Here is an 18339-nt window from a genome sequence, read left to right as displayed (position 1 = left end):
TAGCGCAAACGCTCAGTTCACTCGCTAATTCTTATTTCCTTTCTGGTGTTTATCCGCTACAATAGTCATTCAGATAAAATTAAATAGTTTCATCGAATTCATTACGACACAATCATAAGCTAAAAATGAAGAATATCACAATAGCATTAAATCGGAAGTAAATAAAACCGGCCACACATTAAACCGGAAATTCGTCACTCGATAGACTATTCAAAATGTATATTAAAAATATTAGTTTGGGCGTGTGTTATGTTTAACGTTTCTGTGCACCTGCGAAGTCCTATAGTAGTTATCATCATGGGCGTGTTCAAAATTACGGTAAATAATTTTTATATTTCATTTGCCGAGCTTATCCTGAGTTTTGATTTGTTGAATCTCTAATTTCGGACATTCGTGGACGAATGTCGTTTGCTATGCATCATTAAAATTTTGATAGTACCCACTTGAGAAGCAAATGTTGTTGCTTTTTATTGTAATGACACTTTGTCATTAGGTATATATATATATATATATATATATATATATATATATATATATATATATATATATATATTTATCTCAACTCATCTGTTTATTAATTCCATAAGTTATAAGTTTCTAGTTATAGAACAGTTATTTATAATGTTTATAAATATATCAAATAAGCTTTTGTGATAAGAAATACGAGTATTCATAATATTGTTTTTAATATCGGTACCGCCTCGATAGAACCTATGTGTTAATGCAAACAATTCTATTTATTTGTATTTTTAAATTACTATTTAATGTTATGTTGTATAACTATTTCGTGACAGAAAATAATGTGTACGTTTAAGTATGAATACGATGCACTTGTGTTTGAGCATGAATACACTTTGGTCTATCGATATATCGACAATATCTAAGCCAAAAGATGTCAGAACATGGCCACCCAGACAGACGTTTAAAAAATCTATTGTTATCATTATAGATGCCTTATTGACTTTGTATTCATGTTACAATTAGTTTTATCATAATATATAGGTTAGTTCGAATATTGGTTTAAATGGGGTTATACACACGTTAACTACTCTAGAATCCCTATTTATGATTTATCTTCATGAACATAATAAAACTGTTTGTATTGACAATGCGTAGCCCAAATTACAATTCGGTTCAATATCGTAAAAAGGTAGTCACCATGTAAACTGCGTGAAACACTTTGTCCCCAGCCCTGAAACCATATTTTCGACTCAATCTTGTTGAAACATGGTCAGATTATATATATATATATATATAACTGGACAATATGTGTTATATGTTTTAAGTCGGTCAATCATTGTTATTTATGACTCAGCTTTCACAAAACTTGGTCAGAATATTCATAATAAATATATCGGCAATTCTCGAATTCGCGTCATGTACGGTTTCAAACTAGGTCAGCGGGTCAAATTTTATTTGAAAACAATATTCTTCACAACTAGAGAAACAACTTTCCATATTGACGAAACATGGTCAAAATGTTTATAATGACATTACCAAGGCTGTGTTCGAAGTTTGGTGAAATGCGATCAATTATTAACACACCGCTCTTAAATTAGAAACACCAAACATAATACCTGATAAGTTTTATGAAGCTTGTGCGTCAAGTTAAAAAAAGAAGGTAACTATGTCAAATCAAATGAATTTATGACTACTGCAGAGGCAACAATTACGATTTAATCTTGAACTAATACAATTTGAATTGTTTTATTAATTAGGTTGATGTTTGTTTACACACGCAATGTCTGTTGTGTTATTGGTTCTGCGCGTAGCGTGATGCTAGGTTAGTCATCAACAGGTTTAAATCCCCAATGCTTTGAATCTCCCGTTCCAACGTTCTTCTTTTATTTGAACAATAACTCGGACAAATCAAAATTGGTCTCAGTGGGATAAAACATAAGGTCATCAGGTCAAATCTAAAATAAAGAATATAACCTCATTTACTACTAAATGCCGGTGATTTTTGGTCAAAATGTTTACATTTTCATAACTTATGACAAGTACAATTTTGGGTGAATACGGTTTATAACTCAGTCACAAGTTCAAATCAAAGAACATAAATGTTACCACTGTATGATACATGTGTAGCACAATTTTTTTTACTTTACAATTATTATTGATTAGATATGTCAATTATGTAAATTTTAGCGGTATAGACATTGATTTTAACAGCATTGATTAAATACGGTTTGTGTGACAACTTTTATCATTTTTTGCCTTTAATAACATTTTGAGCATACCATTTTATAAAATTAATTGCAAGAAAAAGATATCAATATCAACAACTTTGGAAATAGATGTCAGATAATTTTGTTAGAACGGGACATGGTGCGAAATTTAAAACAGATTAACCAACCTCGATGTGTTTAAAACATTTCAAATTTTACCTCGGTTAAATAAGTAAGTAATTGCATTACTGTAATGATAATGTTCGCGTATTAAAATCGTATCAGGTGTTACCTTATAAATGTAAATATAAAGGGACTTGCGAAAAATGTACGCTTGATTTCGTTTAAGTAAAATAAAGGTTCTTGGTTTCTCGCAAGTATGCGTTTCCTCATTAAGTATTTTGGCACACCTTATACGTATGCCGATTTTCCATAATATGCCATATTATTCGACGTTATTATGTAACTATATATACATATATATACATATAAATCTTATATTACACAAAGACCCAGTCGTGTGTATTACGTAATTTTGACGTGTATATTATTTGACTCGGATTTGTAGGTTCAAGATGGTGTCGACTTCCTTTTGTTTAATCTCTTGATCCTGAACTGCTTGGTGGACAAGAACGGTTACGTGTGGAGAAGGAGCATGGATGATCTCTATTTGATCGAAACGATGCCAATGATGAAAATTACTCCCGAGAAGCAGGTCGGGCTACACAATAACGTTGTTCGAAAAATGAATGTTTGAATGAACGTTGTTATTGAGATTTCTTAAATGTTTCGTTTTGTTGTTAAATTTTGTTCAATGTTATATAACATTCCTATTTGTATTGATTTTTAAAGATTCAGTATGTACATCAGATGTTTGAAATACTACCAGATGTTACATGTAGATCACCACAGGAGAGTTTCGGTGTATATGCTGAAGTAAAAATGTTCACACCTGGAGGTAAGATAAGATAAGTGCACTATTTTATAAAAGTGCTGTAGTTACGTTAATAATATGTATTCACGTTAAAAATATCGCGCAAAAACGAAAGATACGTGCGTTCTTGTTTGTTTCAGACTACAAAAAGACGGATAAGCTATTTGACGATACACAATTTAAAAGTACAGTGTTTCAAAGAACATACCAATATCTTCGACGATTAGACACTGGGACAAAGATGAATGACATAAATCCTAAAAATACGGAAGGAGATGTTAAGACATGCTTGGAGGTTTTATTAAAGTAGTGATTTCTTTACACAATACTCACATTGCATTTTGATTTAATACAGTATAGTTCATGGTTTGGGTATTTTAAAAGATTATCAAGATTAGCCGCACATAATGTATGCTTGAAGACTCAGCGACTACTACTACTACTACTGCTTCTACTACTACTACTACTTCTACTACTACTACTACTACTACTACTACTACTACTACTACTACTACTACTACTACTACTACTACTACTACTACTACTACTACTACTACTACTACTACTACTACTACTTCTACTACTACTACTACTACTACTATTACAACTACTACTACTACTACTACTACTACTACTACTACTACTACTACTACTACTACTACTACTACTACTACTACTACTACTACTACAACAACTACTACTACTACTACTACTACTACTACTACTACTACTACTACTACTACTTCTACTACTACTACTACTACTACTACTACTACTACTTCTACTACTACTACTACTACTACTACTACTACTACTACTACTACTACTACTACTACTACTACTACTACTACTACTACTACCACCACCACCACGCAAAAACGCCCGCACGCACGCACACACACATGCATACGATATTTACAAGCTTAACAAAATGGATAGTTTTGCACATGTTTGTATATTTATACAAATTTGCAAAATCCGGAACATATAATTTAACAGTAAATATAGATATAAAAGTAAATACACTTTCTATCTCATTTACACGATATAATATATTAAATTTTGTTGTGATGTATTAAGTCGATGCGGTGTGAATAATCCATCCTGGTCGGAGCTACAACACTTTGTCTGGTTTCTCAACACTCAACTTGTCGACTTCGAACAAAATCAATTTGTCGGCGATGCTGCAGCAGAAGATTTGCCTGGATTTGATTCTTTTGTTCTAAGATTCCTCATGCAGATGTCTAAGGTAATATGTTAACGTCAATCAGAACTCATTTTTCTGTCTTATTGACGCTTTTTTGTTACACAATCAACAATGTAAAGGGCGAAATAATTAATATTATACCCTATGATTATTCTGGCCCTCCGTTGAGATAAATTCCACTGAAATCTGCTGATAATCAAAGCAAATTCTAAATTTAGATTATTTAATTACATTTATTAATTCTAAATTTAGATTATTTAATTACATTTATTTTAATTTTATCTGTATTTATAATTTTGTTCAAGACATCAAAGAAATAATAAAACTATACTTAAATAGACAACGTTTTATATAGTTTATTCAATAAAACTACTTACCGTTAACATTGTAAATATATTATGACTTCTTTTAATCATTTAAATTGCATTACATTTTTATCGTATTAACATCTCTGAATATTATCTTACTTATTCTTTATTGTCATATCATTCGAAAAGTAATGAACAATAATGTAACTGCATGAAACATCAGTATTTTAACAATTAAAACATCAACACAGACAATCAATGTACATGCAATCAGAAGAGACACAGAGAAACAACTTTACTAAGAAAACCGAACGAAACACAAAACTGCTCAACCATATTAAATGTAAAATGTATTCGTTTTGCATTCTTCCTTCGATATATATCGGCACACGAACGAATCACTAGCACGTTGATAAAAGCATTGTGGTATTTTGGTTAGTTATGATATTTGACAATTAAAAATTGAATGAGCCGTAATTGCCTTTGATATCAAGTATTATACCATTAGTATAAATATATGAATCTGATTCTTATTCATAAGATTGATCATGATCATAATAAATAATAGACGTCCTTAACTAGAGTCTTGTAATATTCAGGATGTAATGCTGCATGCACCAAATGTAACTCAATCTGTCTTAACGAACTGCGGAGGATTTGTCAAAATGACAATAATACATCTTTAAACTAAAAAAGTAAAAAAAATAGTTTCAGTTTATGCCGACTGTGCGGTAAAATATTATGTTTAGCTAAAATACAAACTGTTATTATAGCATAACCATCATGAACATCGCTTATTTATGATTCAATATGTCTTATTATAACAGATTGACATGAGTGACGCTGTCTCAAACCCGACTGATGCTTTTTGTATATATGAGTGTTTTGAATAAGCAGGCAATTGATTTGACCCGCCTTTTCATTAGTTTGGGAATAAGAAGTAATAACGAAATGTTTCTTCGCTTATTGGGATTGTTCATCCCAACTTATAATCAGCGGTAGAACTGTTCCATTTTATTAGGCTTTTACGCCTTTCTTATACACGAAGGCGTGTGTTTTTGTTGTGAATGATGTCATATCGTGGAATATTCCATCCGTCAGTCTGCCGTTATGTTCTAAACAATGATCGCAGATATGTAATAGAGGAAATAGTAAAAAAATAAAACAAAATAAAAGTATACATTGCCATATATTGTTTCATCATAATTAGCAAATTTGCTTATTTAAAAAGAGCGTGTGTTAACAAAATTGATTCCGAATTTCTATTTTGAGATATCTATGTCGTGGCAAGTAGGCATCATTCAATACATATGGTTACTGTTTATTATGGTATTTAACACGGTATATGGTTAGGTTCGTACTCACATTAATGGTAAGTTTTAGAAAAACAAAATCTGTTTCATTTTAATGCAACAGTTGTCTATCATCCGACCATTTATTTTATTACATTGGGTTGATAATAATGTCATATTCGGTGTACTTATACGCTCTAACCGTGTTTCTTTGGTCATTGATAATTTAAACTGCTTGCTATTTCGAATGTATTGATATCTAAATTTTGGGCCTACGGGAGAGATTGATAAATTGGTTAGTTTTACCAATGATTCACTATTTTAACTACAACTGAAGAGTGCAAAAGAATCGCAAAGTATATCGATGTGTTTTGAAAACAAATGTGTTAATATGATTAAATACCGTTTTTATATTACGGCATTACTGTTATTGCAACATGTTACAATGAATTGCAACTATATTTATTATGTATCTTTTAAATTATAACTTGTAACAGGTAAAATGTTACATAAAATGTTTTAAATTATCTAGTCAAGATATCTGTACTTTGAAGAACTTTTGTCTAGGACTTCTCCACACGATCATTGCTTATCAGCGAGGAAACGCCCGATTCTGCTCCTATAGAAGACAAAGAAACAGATTCCAAAGATACTGAAGACACTTTCATTGAACGATTGGCTTTGAGGCGAACTTGGGAAAGCAGGTGAGAACATTATTCATATTCGATAATATCATATTAGGAAAAACTATAATGTTACTGTTCAACATGATAATGCTTTTTATAAGTTACGCTGTTGTCAATTTCATAATTTTTAAAGTAGATGATATCACTTTTATAATAAATTCCGGCTACTAGAAATATTACAAAAATGATGTGTTGTTTATTTTTTCATAATATCGTGAACATCCCATTCATGTACAGAATAACTTAATTCTGTAATAAAATGAAGATATCTGTGTGTGTGTGTGGGGGGGGGGGGTGTTCGTAGTAAAAAGAAAGCAAAAACACGACAACATTTTTAATGAATTCTTTAAATTGGTTTTTAGCTAGATTAAAAACAATTTTTGGAAATGATCAAATATACACCTACAGTAGATGTATATATCAATTCTACTCATTTTTTAAATGTGTAATTCTTCCAATTTGTTTATAAATTTCAGTAAAATCAGAACCAATACGATATACCAATACGTAGTACTCATAAATCTACACATATATTTAAAAGTAAAACAAATATTTTCAACTCATTTTATATTTATAATCGCCAATATTGTTACAAAATATGTATTGCAACAATATCTTTCTTTTTTATTGTGAACGTATTCATGTATGATCACCATTAATGATGAAGCTTATAATAGACTTTAATTTTAAAACAGTCACATAATGTACATAATACATAACAAGTATATTAAAATGGCCAGTTTATTAATGAATTCATATCAAGTTCATCATAATCTTATTTGATAACATAGTGCACATTGTGAGCTTTTGTGGTCGAATTTGGTCCCTCGTCCGTCGAGCGTCTCACAGAACTGATTCTTTGGTGATCATATTTGAAGACTTTTAAATTGTTTTCTATACGCTCAACTTCTACTTTTCAATCACAATTTCTAAAGGTAAACTACTTTGGTAGTTGCCAAGCCTCTCACCACCTCCTCAAAAGGGATGACAATGTCCTCTTGAGTATTTTTACTACAGGTTGTATGTGAAGTCCTTATGTAACATACCGCGAATGAAATAACAAACTGCCGTACATCTATCGTTGATGTTGACTTAAACTTAATGTTGGATGATAGTGGACGTTTAAGTTCGACACACGAATGGTCGTTGATATTCTAGTTGTGAAGCTAAATAATTTTACACTGCAAACAATTTACTAAACCGGTCATTAACAACGCATTTTACTTCAACAAGCATTTTGCGAACACTAGCAATGCATCACATATCTAGTGCAACATATTGTTGTAACAGCTAACCCATTCGACGACAAGTCTAAAGCATTTTTCTCAAGTTCTATCTTTTAAATTGTGACAATTATTATTTTTACACGCAAAATGTATTCCATAAATTTGTGTTGTTATTGTGTTCGTTGCTAAGCATTTTATAAAAACTCGTAAATAAATTAAACCACCAGCATCAATTTAACCGGCCATGGCAGATCGGGTTTCAATTACTTGATATAAAGCCCATTCGCTTTACCCGCATAGCCGATTGAATAAATGACCCCACCTGTAATTGCATTCCGCATTTAAAGAGTATTTACTTATTCCCTGATGTTTTATTAAGTTTCTCAGTGTAAATATTCAAATCCTGAATCATAAGTTGGGTACCATCTCATAATATATATTGGATTGCGCATAATTTGATGTCAACATGTATGCAGTCATTTATTAATTATTATTATTATTATTAATTTTGGTACAAAGAGAGGGCGTGTTACAAATTGTGTTTGCTAATTTGAAAATTACTGATTTAATACTTAAATACTAAAAATATATGGCTGTTTTTTTTATACGTGTTGTGTTATTCTGCTCTTTTTATCGGATACATGCGACCTGTGCTTGCGCGACGCACACAGATAGCAAATACACCTACAGCGACAGCCTGACCTATACTTGAGAGTGGCGGACAGTTGAAGGGGTAGACGAATCAAAGTGTTAAGAAGAAACCGCAATTGTGTGTGTCTGAAACCAGCATACCAGCAAACCAACGCCACCCAAATATCAACCATATCTAAATAATGAAATCATAAGCCCATTAGTATATAGTAGTAGAATTTGACGGCAATTCACGTTCTTTTGTCTTGATCGTGCCATATGGACTAATGACCAGGGCAAACAAGCTAAAACCAATACCCATCAGCAATCACACTGCATTGACAAATTAGCCCGTCCGAACCCTTTCCCTTTATTGCAAAATAGACACACTTTCAAGAAGATATTCAGTAGGGCCGCAAAACTCCTGCAACTCTGACAAAAGTCCATAAACGTGATCATATAGCATGCATTACTGCGGCGGCGTATTATAGTCCAAGATAATTTTCGGTTTGCTATTAAAGGATTCTCTATTAAATAATGTTTGCACACACGAAAACGCAACCAGGCTGTTGATGTTCCTGTTCAACACTCTCATATTCTTCTGTTTTTTTTCTACTTCTTCTCAACATTATTAGACGTTAATAATCTTAAGTCAACGCGATTGAACTTGTATTGTTTGCATCCGTGTTTTTCCGTAAGCTAACGAAAAGGAAGTAGGTTTAACAAGTCAGAAGGTAACAGGTGATTTGTTTCTGATAGCATTATAAGAGAAAGATTATAAGGCAGCTTGCTGTTACGATTCAATAATAAATTATGCCTGGTGACATGGTATAGCGGATCTTTTTTTCAAACTACAATAAAATTATTTGAAATAAAATAGTATATATTATTGGAGATGTTAACCCTGTTTTAGCAAGCAGGCAGACTCATGAGATTCTAGATTATAATAGAAACTATAAAAAAATATGTACAAAGTGTATTCAAATAATGCCGAGGGGCTAAATACTTAACAAGCCATTCATAAGATGGCACTAGATAAATCAATTCGTATTAGTTGTGTTATTGGATAAGAGGCAGTTTCATTATTCCAAATTTAGGCTTAATATTCAGCTGCGTTTCTCAGTTTTAAACTAAATACTTTTTTGACAGCAGTTTATGTGTTTTTTATGGGTCGATTTCACTATTCATATTTGTCACGCGACAAAATATAGTAAATGTATGAATTACAACTATCCCAATATCACGAATATTATACAAAGTCTAAAATTATAAATATCGAGCGTTTTCAAAATGACTTCAAAAATCATATCGTATTGGCCACGATACTCCTTAATTGTAAGTGCTCTTATCTCGTTATACCCGCGGTATATACTTGTAAATGTCGCTCGAATATAATGTGCTTCGTATTGGGATGTTTTAGTTAAAAAAAACGATACTTTCCGAGTTAACGTTTATAGAAGCTTTCTTGATACAATTGTAAAATGTATAATATTTACAGATTTACGCCAAAGTATAGTGGTTCTCTGCAAAATATTTTAAAATCTTACCACTGATGTAAAATATTCCATTGTTTGCAATTCCCCGGCGTCACATAAACATATTATGTGAACTCCATCAGACTGTCCTATTGTGTGACAGCCTTGGATCTGATACTGCAGAGAAGTCACATTTCTTGGATCAGTTTCAATATTTCTCTTTTATTAATCTCATTCGATTGTTTTTCAGTCCACATCCGTACCTGTTTTTCAACTCAGATCACTTCACGTTCACTTTCGTTGGATTTTTCATTGACAAATCTACTGGAAATCTGAAAGATCAACAGACTGGAAAAATATTGGAGCAGGGAATAATGAAAGCTAATTTGTATGATGCGTTAGTGACTAATAATGTTCCGCTGCGAGAAAACTTTGATGCGCTTCCAAGGTTTGCTGGCATATATTAAAAATTTATAATATATATATCTCATTATGTCCTTTATAAAAGCATCATTATTTCTATGAATAGTGTTTGAGGTAGTAACAGAATATTGCTCAAGTAAAGAAGCATTTTCAAAATAACTAATAAAGTTATTTGTCTGCACTCCAACAATAAACATTATATCAACTCAACTCTGAACATATCTTAAGTGTCGTAGAACATATCCATTTATTTACAAAATGCAGAGTTATGAAGATCCAGAAATTACGAAATATAATGGGAGCAAAGTCGACAAAAGATCCAGATCCTACATATGAACTGACGACTGACAATGTGAAGAAAATCTTGGCCATATATATGAGATTTCGGTAGGTCATTGCAAAGCTGTTTCGTGGCATCAATAACAAAATAATTTGATCTTATAAAAACATTGATGGATAATGTTTCTAACAATAATGACTTACTTTTATAAATGTTGTAGCTGCGACATACCCGTCATTATCATGGGAGAAACAGGGTGTGGCAAAACACGTTTGGTTAAGTTCATGTGTGCCTTACAAAGCCCATCCGAGGTCGAGGTCAACAACATGATTCTAATGAAGGTACGTTTTAGGTCAACCTTTCAATATGCTATGAATATCATGAATGTTTAAAAAAAATGGGCCGAGGCCTTTCAATGTATATTTTATTTACTTGTGGTTCTTATACTTTTTATGTTTCGTTAAGTGTTTTATTGCTGTTGTACCTTTGCTCTCGGTCACTTGCAATAACAAATCTGTTAATTGAGTAAAATGAAGTACAGTTTTGTACCAATACACTTTGTATCGAGTTTTTTTTATAGTTAAAACAATGCTGATAATATATAAGATTAGGGTGAGAATCCAACTTTTTAAACTTTCTTGTTGTATTTATAAAGCTTTTTTGTCTCCATGATACACGAGAAATTTTACATTGCTTAAAATATGATAACATATTAGATCCTAACAGACAATCTGGTTGATTCCGCTTGCGGTTTACTTAATATAGATATCACAGTGGTTGAGTGTATAATTATTTTGTATTCGTGCGTTTGTTCGATCATCTCCAGCCATTCTTAAATTAATAATAAATAACTTTAAAGAAAACATACCTGCCAACAAATTAAAATGAAAATTTGTTTGAACATATATGCGTAACAATGCAACCCGTGTTTTTAAATCATTAATACACATCTACATATATGTAGCTCGTCATGATCTTAACAGTGCAGAACATCTAGCTTGTCTAGAATTAAACTTCATTATTGATCTGCCAGTTTTAAAATATATTTATTGTGCCCAAGCGCAAAGATGTAAGTCACACTAAGAGGCACACAGTCAAAGATTGGCTTAGGGCAGCTCTTTAAATATATACATGCATTACTTGCCACAGACTCCACATAAAATTAATACATGCATTTTTAAGAATACATATCTTGTCAATATCTAAATAAATACTGACTATTGTTTTCTTTTTATTACTTTTTGCCTGTGGCAGAACACGCAATAAAGAGAGACAACACACTAGCACATTTGTTAGAGCTTAATATGTTTATCAAGCTATTTTTTGAAGACAGTAGCACACACCTTACTATATAAAACGCAAACAACACCAATATTTTATAGTTCGTATCAAAATAGTGGCTTATTAACCCGAGGATTATTCAAAGTGTAAGTAAAAAATTGCTGAAAATACACTTTTGAATGTGCAAATTGCATGAGGGTTAGGATCAAATCGACAAAGATTACCGATGATCCGTATACATCTGTCAGATTTCTTGAATGTTTCAAGTTAATTTACGATGAGGGAGTTTATCACAATGGGCCCAGATATGACGTTGAAGCCAACCACGTTCAAAGTTAACTTTTGTGGCCCTTAACACGAGGCCATTTTCTGCATGATCATAGAAAAATGCCATTTGTTGTTACGAGTGTGTTTACAAAATGGCATGTAAACGTGTTCCAAGACTCTTTGCATTTATACTTCACAACCGCAGACGTAATAGGAAACGAAAAACAAATATACACTAAAAATAAAACAATATAAAGCGAGCACATTTTTGTATGACAGTTGCCATGTGTGGATGATTGGCGTTGTGCTCTAGGGATGTCTTTGAATCCTAGTTAATTACAATGACCATTTTTCAGAAAGTCACTCAGGTGGAGTAAATGTACAATATGCAAACATTCACATCACAGACACATACCATTTATATGACTATAAAGTCATGCACATGATTATAAAGTCATGCACGTGTCGTAAAAAAGTAAACATACACAATGTCAAGCCAACCTACCTACCCATATTGTTTTACTGATGGTCATTGAAACAAGTGAAATGTTATTGTTGGTATCATACATAAATGACGCACTGGAAGTAATCTTAAATTACACTATCCTTAATTACTCGTAAGTTTGTATTGTGTTGTACAGGTACATGGTGGAACAACTAGAAAGGATATCCAAGAAAAGATTCGCAAGGCAGAGAAAATATCAGAGAAAAATATGAAAGACCATGGTCAAAACATGTACACTGTACTGTTTTTTGACGAGGCAAACACAACCGAAGCAATTGGAGTTATTAAAGAAATAATGTGCGATAAGACTATTTGTGGCGAACCTATCACGCTAAGCCAGAACTTAAAAATGGTCGCTGCGTGTAATCCGTATAGAAAGTATGATTCAAGAATTATACATAATGGCAACGTTCCAACTGTATCGTTATGTTCTATAAAAAGTTATCAAAGAATGTTTTAAAATCAAACGTCGTATGTCATATAATATGTAATTTATATTTTTATCTTAAGATTTCTCAATGTTCCCTAAAACTAAATCGCGAATATTACAGACATCCCGATATTCTAATAAAGAAACTGGAACAAGCCGGCCTAGGCTACCATGTCGATGCCGAAGAAACTACAGACAAACTGGGCAGAATTCCGATGAGACGTCTGGTATTGTGTATTGTTATGTGCTCTGACATTAACAGTATTGCATCAATGCATTATTAAATATAAACGTACAATATTAATGCAAAAACGGTGCCGCGAAACTCATAAATACAATTTTAGGTGCAAAACAGTTCTTTCCCACAAAAACACCAGCTTACCAAGATAACACGCTAAACAAACGATATATGATACATATACATTTAAATAATTACTATGAAACTTGCTTAGGAATATTCAGGTACGATGAAGCAATTTATATATGCAGTTATATGTCTAATTCTGGACAACCAAATTGTAAGAAAGACAGTGTATACTGGAATATGGTATTCTGGACGCAGAGTCGTACGGCGTCAGAACTTCGTATATTTTGATATGGACGAATCTAGTATACTTTCAAATTGAAACTCAACAACGTTAACTTTCTTTTTATACGTCAAGAATTATTACCGTTTGTAGGTTTCAAATAGTATTTATGTCATGCCTCGGATACTGAATGAGTTATCAGATGAATACTAGATGTATCTCATTTAAGGAAAAGTGCAGTACGAATGATCCCTAAATCTTGATTCTATATTTTAAAGTTATTACCAGTTGTTATTTTCATATTTAGTTTTTTGTCAGAAAACAACAAGAGGTATGTTTAGTTTTTGGTAGTGTAATGCACACAAGACAAACTCTCATTTTCATATGTTTGAGTTATTTTTGTTGTTTATTACATATTTATATTTCTTTTCAACGGCATATCTCGTGAACTGTAAACATAGGCACATACAGCTCAGTGAGATACAGGTCAGTGCTAAAGAACATTAACTCTGACTTCCATTTTCCGAGATATTTCCTTTTGATTTGTTATGTTTAAAGTGTGTCCAAATATTATGTCGAAAATGACACGATGTATGACCAAGATACTCCATATGGTATTTATCACATATATGAAGACTGCAGTACCAAACTGGTAAACAATTCAAAATGCAAATTCAAAAGAACTATGAACTTGAAACTTCATTGGTAGAAAGATCTTATTACGGCGACGTGCAAGGCGCATTAACCATAAATTTTGTTTGTATAATTTGAGACTTGTTGCCCTTTAAAATTGTTTTCTAATTTGTTCGAGGAGCATATCTCGAAAGCAATAAGTTGTAGCTATAACAATACAGTATTTTCATGCACGACGAGGACTGAAGTAGCTATATTTTTACTAACATATTAATTTTAATTTGGGAATTAAGGTACAATTAAAAAGCATGTATTAGTTTATTTTTCTTAACCTTTCGGTATTATCACCACTAATAATAAATGTCACAGACCCCTTGAATAAAGTATTATTTGAAGTTGCATTCGTTTCAGATCGTTCAACCACTTGAATTTAAAAGACAAATATATTTTATTTTACTAAAGTTTTGTGATAAATTCCGGAAGTTGTTGCTGCCATATGATGATTTCAGCGTCTTCTCCAAGTAACGTCATTCGAAAAGGCAGTTCTACAAATAATAGCAAAGAAAACGCCCAACATACGTTCACGATGTGACAATTTGATTTTATTAAACTGGAAAAAAGATATTGCCTGTAAAACAAATGCATACACTATGAATATAAATACACACAATTTGCATTAAAAGGAAGCACTTTTTTCCAGGTGTATAGAGTACAACCACTTCCGCAAAGTTTGCTACCACTTGTGTGGGACTTTGGACAACTAAATACGGACGTTGAAAACTTATACATTATTCAGATGGTCAGACGATATGTAAGTATCCCAGAATGTTCATGGCTTAGGGAAAAAGGTTCTCGTAACTAAATATAAATATCATAATTACATTTTGTTCTAAACCGCACGTTAATATTCGATTTGTCATGTCAACATGTTTGGTGTGTTCTTTTAATATATTTAACGTTAACTCTTGTCACCAATAAAAGCTAATACTCTGTTTTATTAAAATCTATTCAGTGATCAGAACATTATGTTTAAGGAAGTGTCTTATACAAACGCAAGCATCTTCGTGTATAAGTTAATGTCATTTGCATGTTTCCGTGTAGTTATTTTGTTCAATATTTGTATATTAATACTTTTTGGGGTGTCCATTCGCACAATTCCTGTCATTAAAGCGAGATTATACGATTTTTCATATGTGTTCAATTGTAAAATATTGATAAAATATGTCACAATAACACAAAATAGGCAAGAAAATTATGCATTAAATACGAATTTCATAAAATGCAGCAAAGACAAATTAGCGCCCCGAGCCGATTGTGACGAACATATTTTCCTAAAATAACCGAAGCATTCGTCTTTTTATTAGGACCAGAGTTAGTGTTCGTGTGTCGTATGAATATATATCGTTGCAGGAATTTAAAATGAACCGTTAAACTAAGTTTATGTTCACATCGTACATGTATGATATACATGCTGGCGAAATCGACTGTACAGCCGTTTTCGATTTCAGAATTAAATATCTGGCTTATTTCGCATTTTTCGACAAATGTTCTTCTGAACTTTAATTTTTATTGTATATTGAAGTATATATATAATAAGTTTTTTACACATTTTATATAAATTCATTAATATTTGACAAAATCGTATATACTTGCTTTAAGGAATTTAAAGTATTATGATACGATACATAACATATAAGATAAATTGCCACAATCATGTTTGGTATTTCATTTGTAGATTCACAAGAAACTCCTTCCGGATACCATAGGTCTTGGGGAGCTTCTTGCTTCAGTCCTTACGGAATCGCAGAAATACATGCGTGATCAAAAGGTTTGCGATATAAACCGTTCATTTCAACATTTACTTATACTTATTTAAAGAAAAAAACGTATCCGTAAATGTCTTGAGCATGAAATTAAACGTTTTCGTATTTTATTGTAGGATGAATGCAGTTTCGTATCATTGAGAGATGTTGAACGTGTATTGATGGTTATGGCGTGGTTTTATGAACAGGCAAATACAAATAGGTTTTTGTTTGATGCAATGGATCCTATATTAGCACGATGTGATGATGATGTATGTATATTTTAAGTTTAAGTTTTAGGTTTCTTATGAAACAAATTCCCTTTTTAAAGTGTATTGTTTTAAATACGTTACGGAAGGCAGATATAACTTCCTTTAAACTGGAACTATTCTATGAAGATTTAAAAACACACTTAGTCCTACATGTATTTTTGAAACAAAACACATGTTCTAATAAACTTTGCTCTCTATATTAGATACAAAAATAGCTCATTGTGTTTGTGGATGTAGGTTGCTTTTGTAATGTGCCTAATTGTCGTAAACACAAGACCACGCACTCTTATGGATTCCTCTCCTGCTATTACTGCTCATCAATGACATTTGTTTTACTTCTAGTTACTAGACGATTTGACACGTTCCCTGATCCTTGCTGTTGGAGTGTGTTACCATGCTTGTCTGCGGACACGACAGCAGTACAGAGAAAGAATTGCACCCACATTTAAAGAACCATGCAATTTACCAGGAGGTGCAAGGCAAATGCTGAACGAAATAGAATGGTATGTTGGTAAACTAAAAGAATATATGCACACGGTAGCATGATACATTAAAACTGTGAATAACATTTTGTTGTCTAGGTTTGCTCTTTTACCGTCTGTCCTTCCATCCGTCGGTGTTCTGCGTCATTCAATCATGGCTGTTGGACAAGCGGAAATATATTTGCTAGAATATATAACGAACCAATGATAATGTGAGATTTTTTTCACCAGAATTACTAATCTGCGGACTATACTGTTAACGTCTATAAGAAACGTTTTATTTTATTTCTCAGATGCTTTAAGTAGCCAAGCTATTTTTGTTAGGTAGGTGAAACTTATTTACGCTCTATTTTCACCTGGTTTGTTTGACAATTTTCTTTCCATGCATCGCTTACTCGATAGTTTAATATCTTTAATAGATGGATAATATATTTTACACTTTAAAACGTATCCCTAATCGTTTTAATAAATTGCGATTCGAACGATACTACAACAATACAATTAATTGTATAGTACTTGATTCGCGCTCCGCACTTTGACATTCATGTTTTCTGCCTGCATATGTACAAGTGATTGAAAACGCGCGTTCGGTTTTGCTTGTCTTTGACAATTTCATAATAATACATGTTTTTATTTTCGGTAAGCGTGTCTCAGTTTCTAACAATACATTTTTCTAAGACATCAATCGTGCATTTATAAGTGCTAAATATGTTTCTTACGTTTATCTTATAATATAATAATTTATTGTATATTAGATAGTATATACTGTGAAATACCTGTTCAATGGAAAGGGTAACTATATAACAGTTTAGCACAGATATTTAAACTAAAAATTGCATAATTGTTTTAATTTTGAACAAGCAAATTAGTTGACTTGTTATCGCCCGCCAAATACATTTTGTTTATGGATGGGTGCGAATCCCTTGATATACGGTATAACCCTTAAACAAATAAGTATTAGAAATTGATTTCATACATTCTTGTAGCGTATCCGAGATATAGCCCTATAAAGTTTCTGAGGCAAAGCCCTAAAAAGTTTGTTACAGACGGACAGACAGACTGACGAACGGACTGACGGACTAACGGACGGACGGACTGACAGGCGGAAAACCCCATTTTTATATCCATCCACCTTTAGCGGGGGATAAAAACATCGCTTTGACTGATTTATAAACAATTTTGTTTCATGCAATTTGACACATTTCTTTTATGCAGTAATGCAAAAACACGAAGTTAATATTTTGTGTATTTCATGAAATAATACTTGATTATCATTTGCTCATCAACAAACCTTAGAGTGGCAAAACCAATGAGAAATATAAAAAATATGACAATTCCGACATTTAGCAAGGACATGTAACGGTACAGAGAAAGCGTTGTTTTATTGTTAAAGCTTTATTGTTAAAGCTATTCTTCCATAAAATTTAGATATATTTAATGTATTTTGATAAATGTTTAACTCAGTCGATGTATATATAGTATTTGTTGTATCAGTTTTAAACACATATAGG

General features: G+C 32.1%; 1 protein-coding gene across 1 annotated transcript in view; it reads left to right on the top strand.

The window, feature by feature from the left end:
* Positions 1–2850: 2850 nt before the first annotated feature.
* Positions 2851–18339, top strand: part of LOC127852580 (E3 ubiquitin-protein ligase rnf213-alpha-like) — an 85680-nt gene continuing 70191 nt past the window's right edge. The window contains exons 1-9 of the mRNA XM_052386531.1: positions 2851–2883; positions 6477–6613; positions 10177–10374; positions 10850–10970; positions 12819–13060; positions 13234–13339; positions 16008–16100; positions 16212–16346; positions 16689–16849. Of these exons, the coding sequence (XP_052242491.1) occupies positions 2851–2883; positions 6477–6613; positions 10177–10374; positions 10850–10970; positions 12819–13060; positions 13234–13339; positions 16008–16100; positions 16212–16346; positions 16689–16849 (1226 nt within the window). The remainder of the gene's footprint in view (positions 2884–6476; positions 6614–10176; positions 10375–10849; positions 10971–12818; positions 13061–13233; positions 13340–16007; positions 16101–16211; positions 16347–16688; positions 16850–18339) is intronic.

The sequence above is a fragment of the Dreissena polymorpha genome, chromosome 12 (assembly GCF_020536995.1).
Source record: "Dreissena polymorpha isolate Duluth1 chromosome 12, UMN_Dpol_1.0, whole genome shotgun sequence".
Classification (NCBI taxonomy): domain Eukaryota; kingdom Metazoa; phylum Mollusca; class Bivalvia; order Myida; family Dreissenidae; genus Dreissena; species Dreissena polymorpha.
This window is presented reverse-complemented; position numbering and strand designations above follow the sequence as displayed.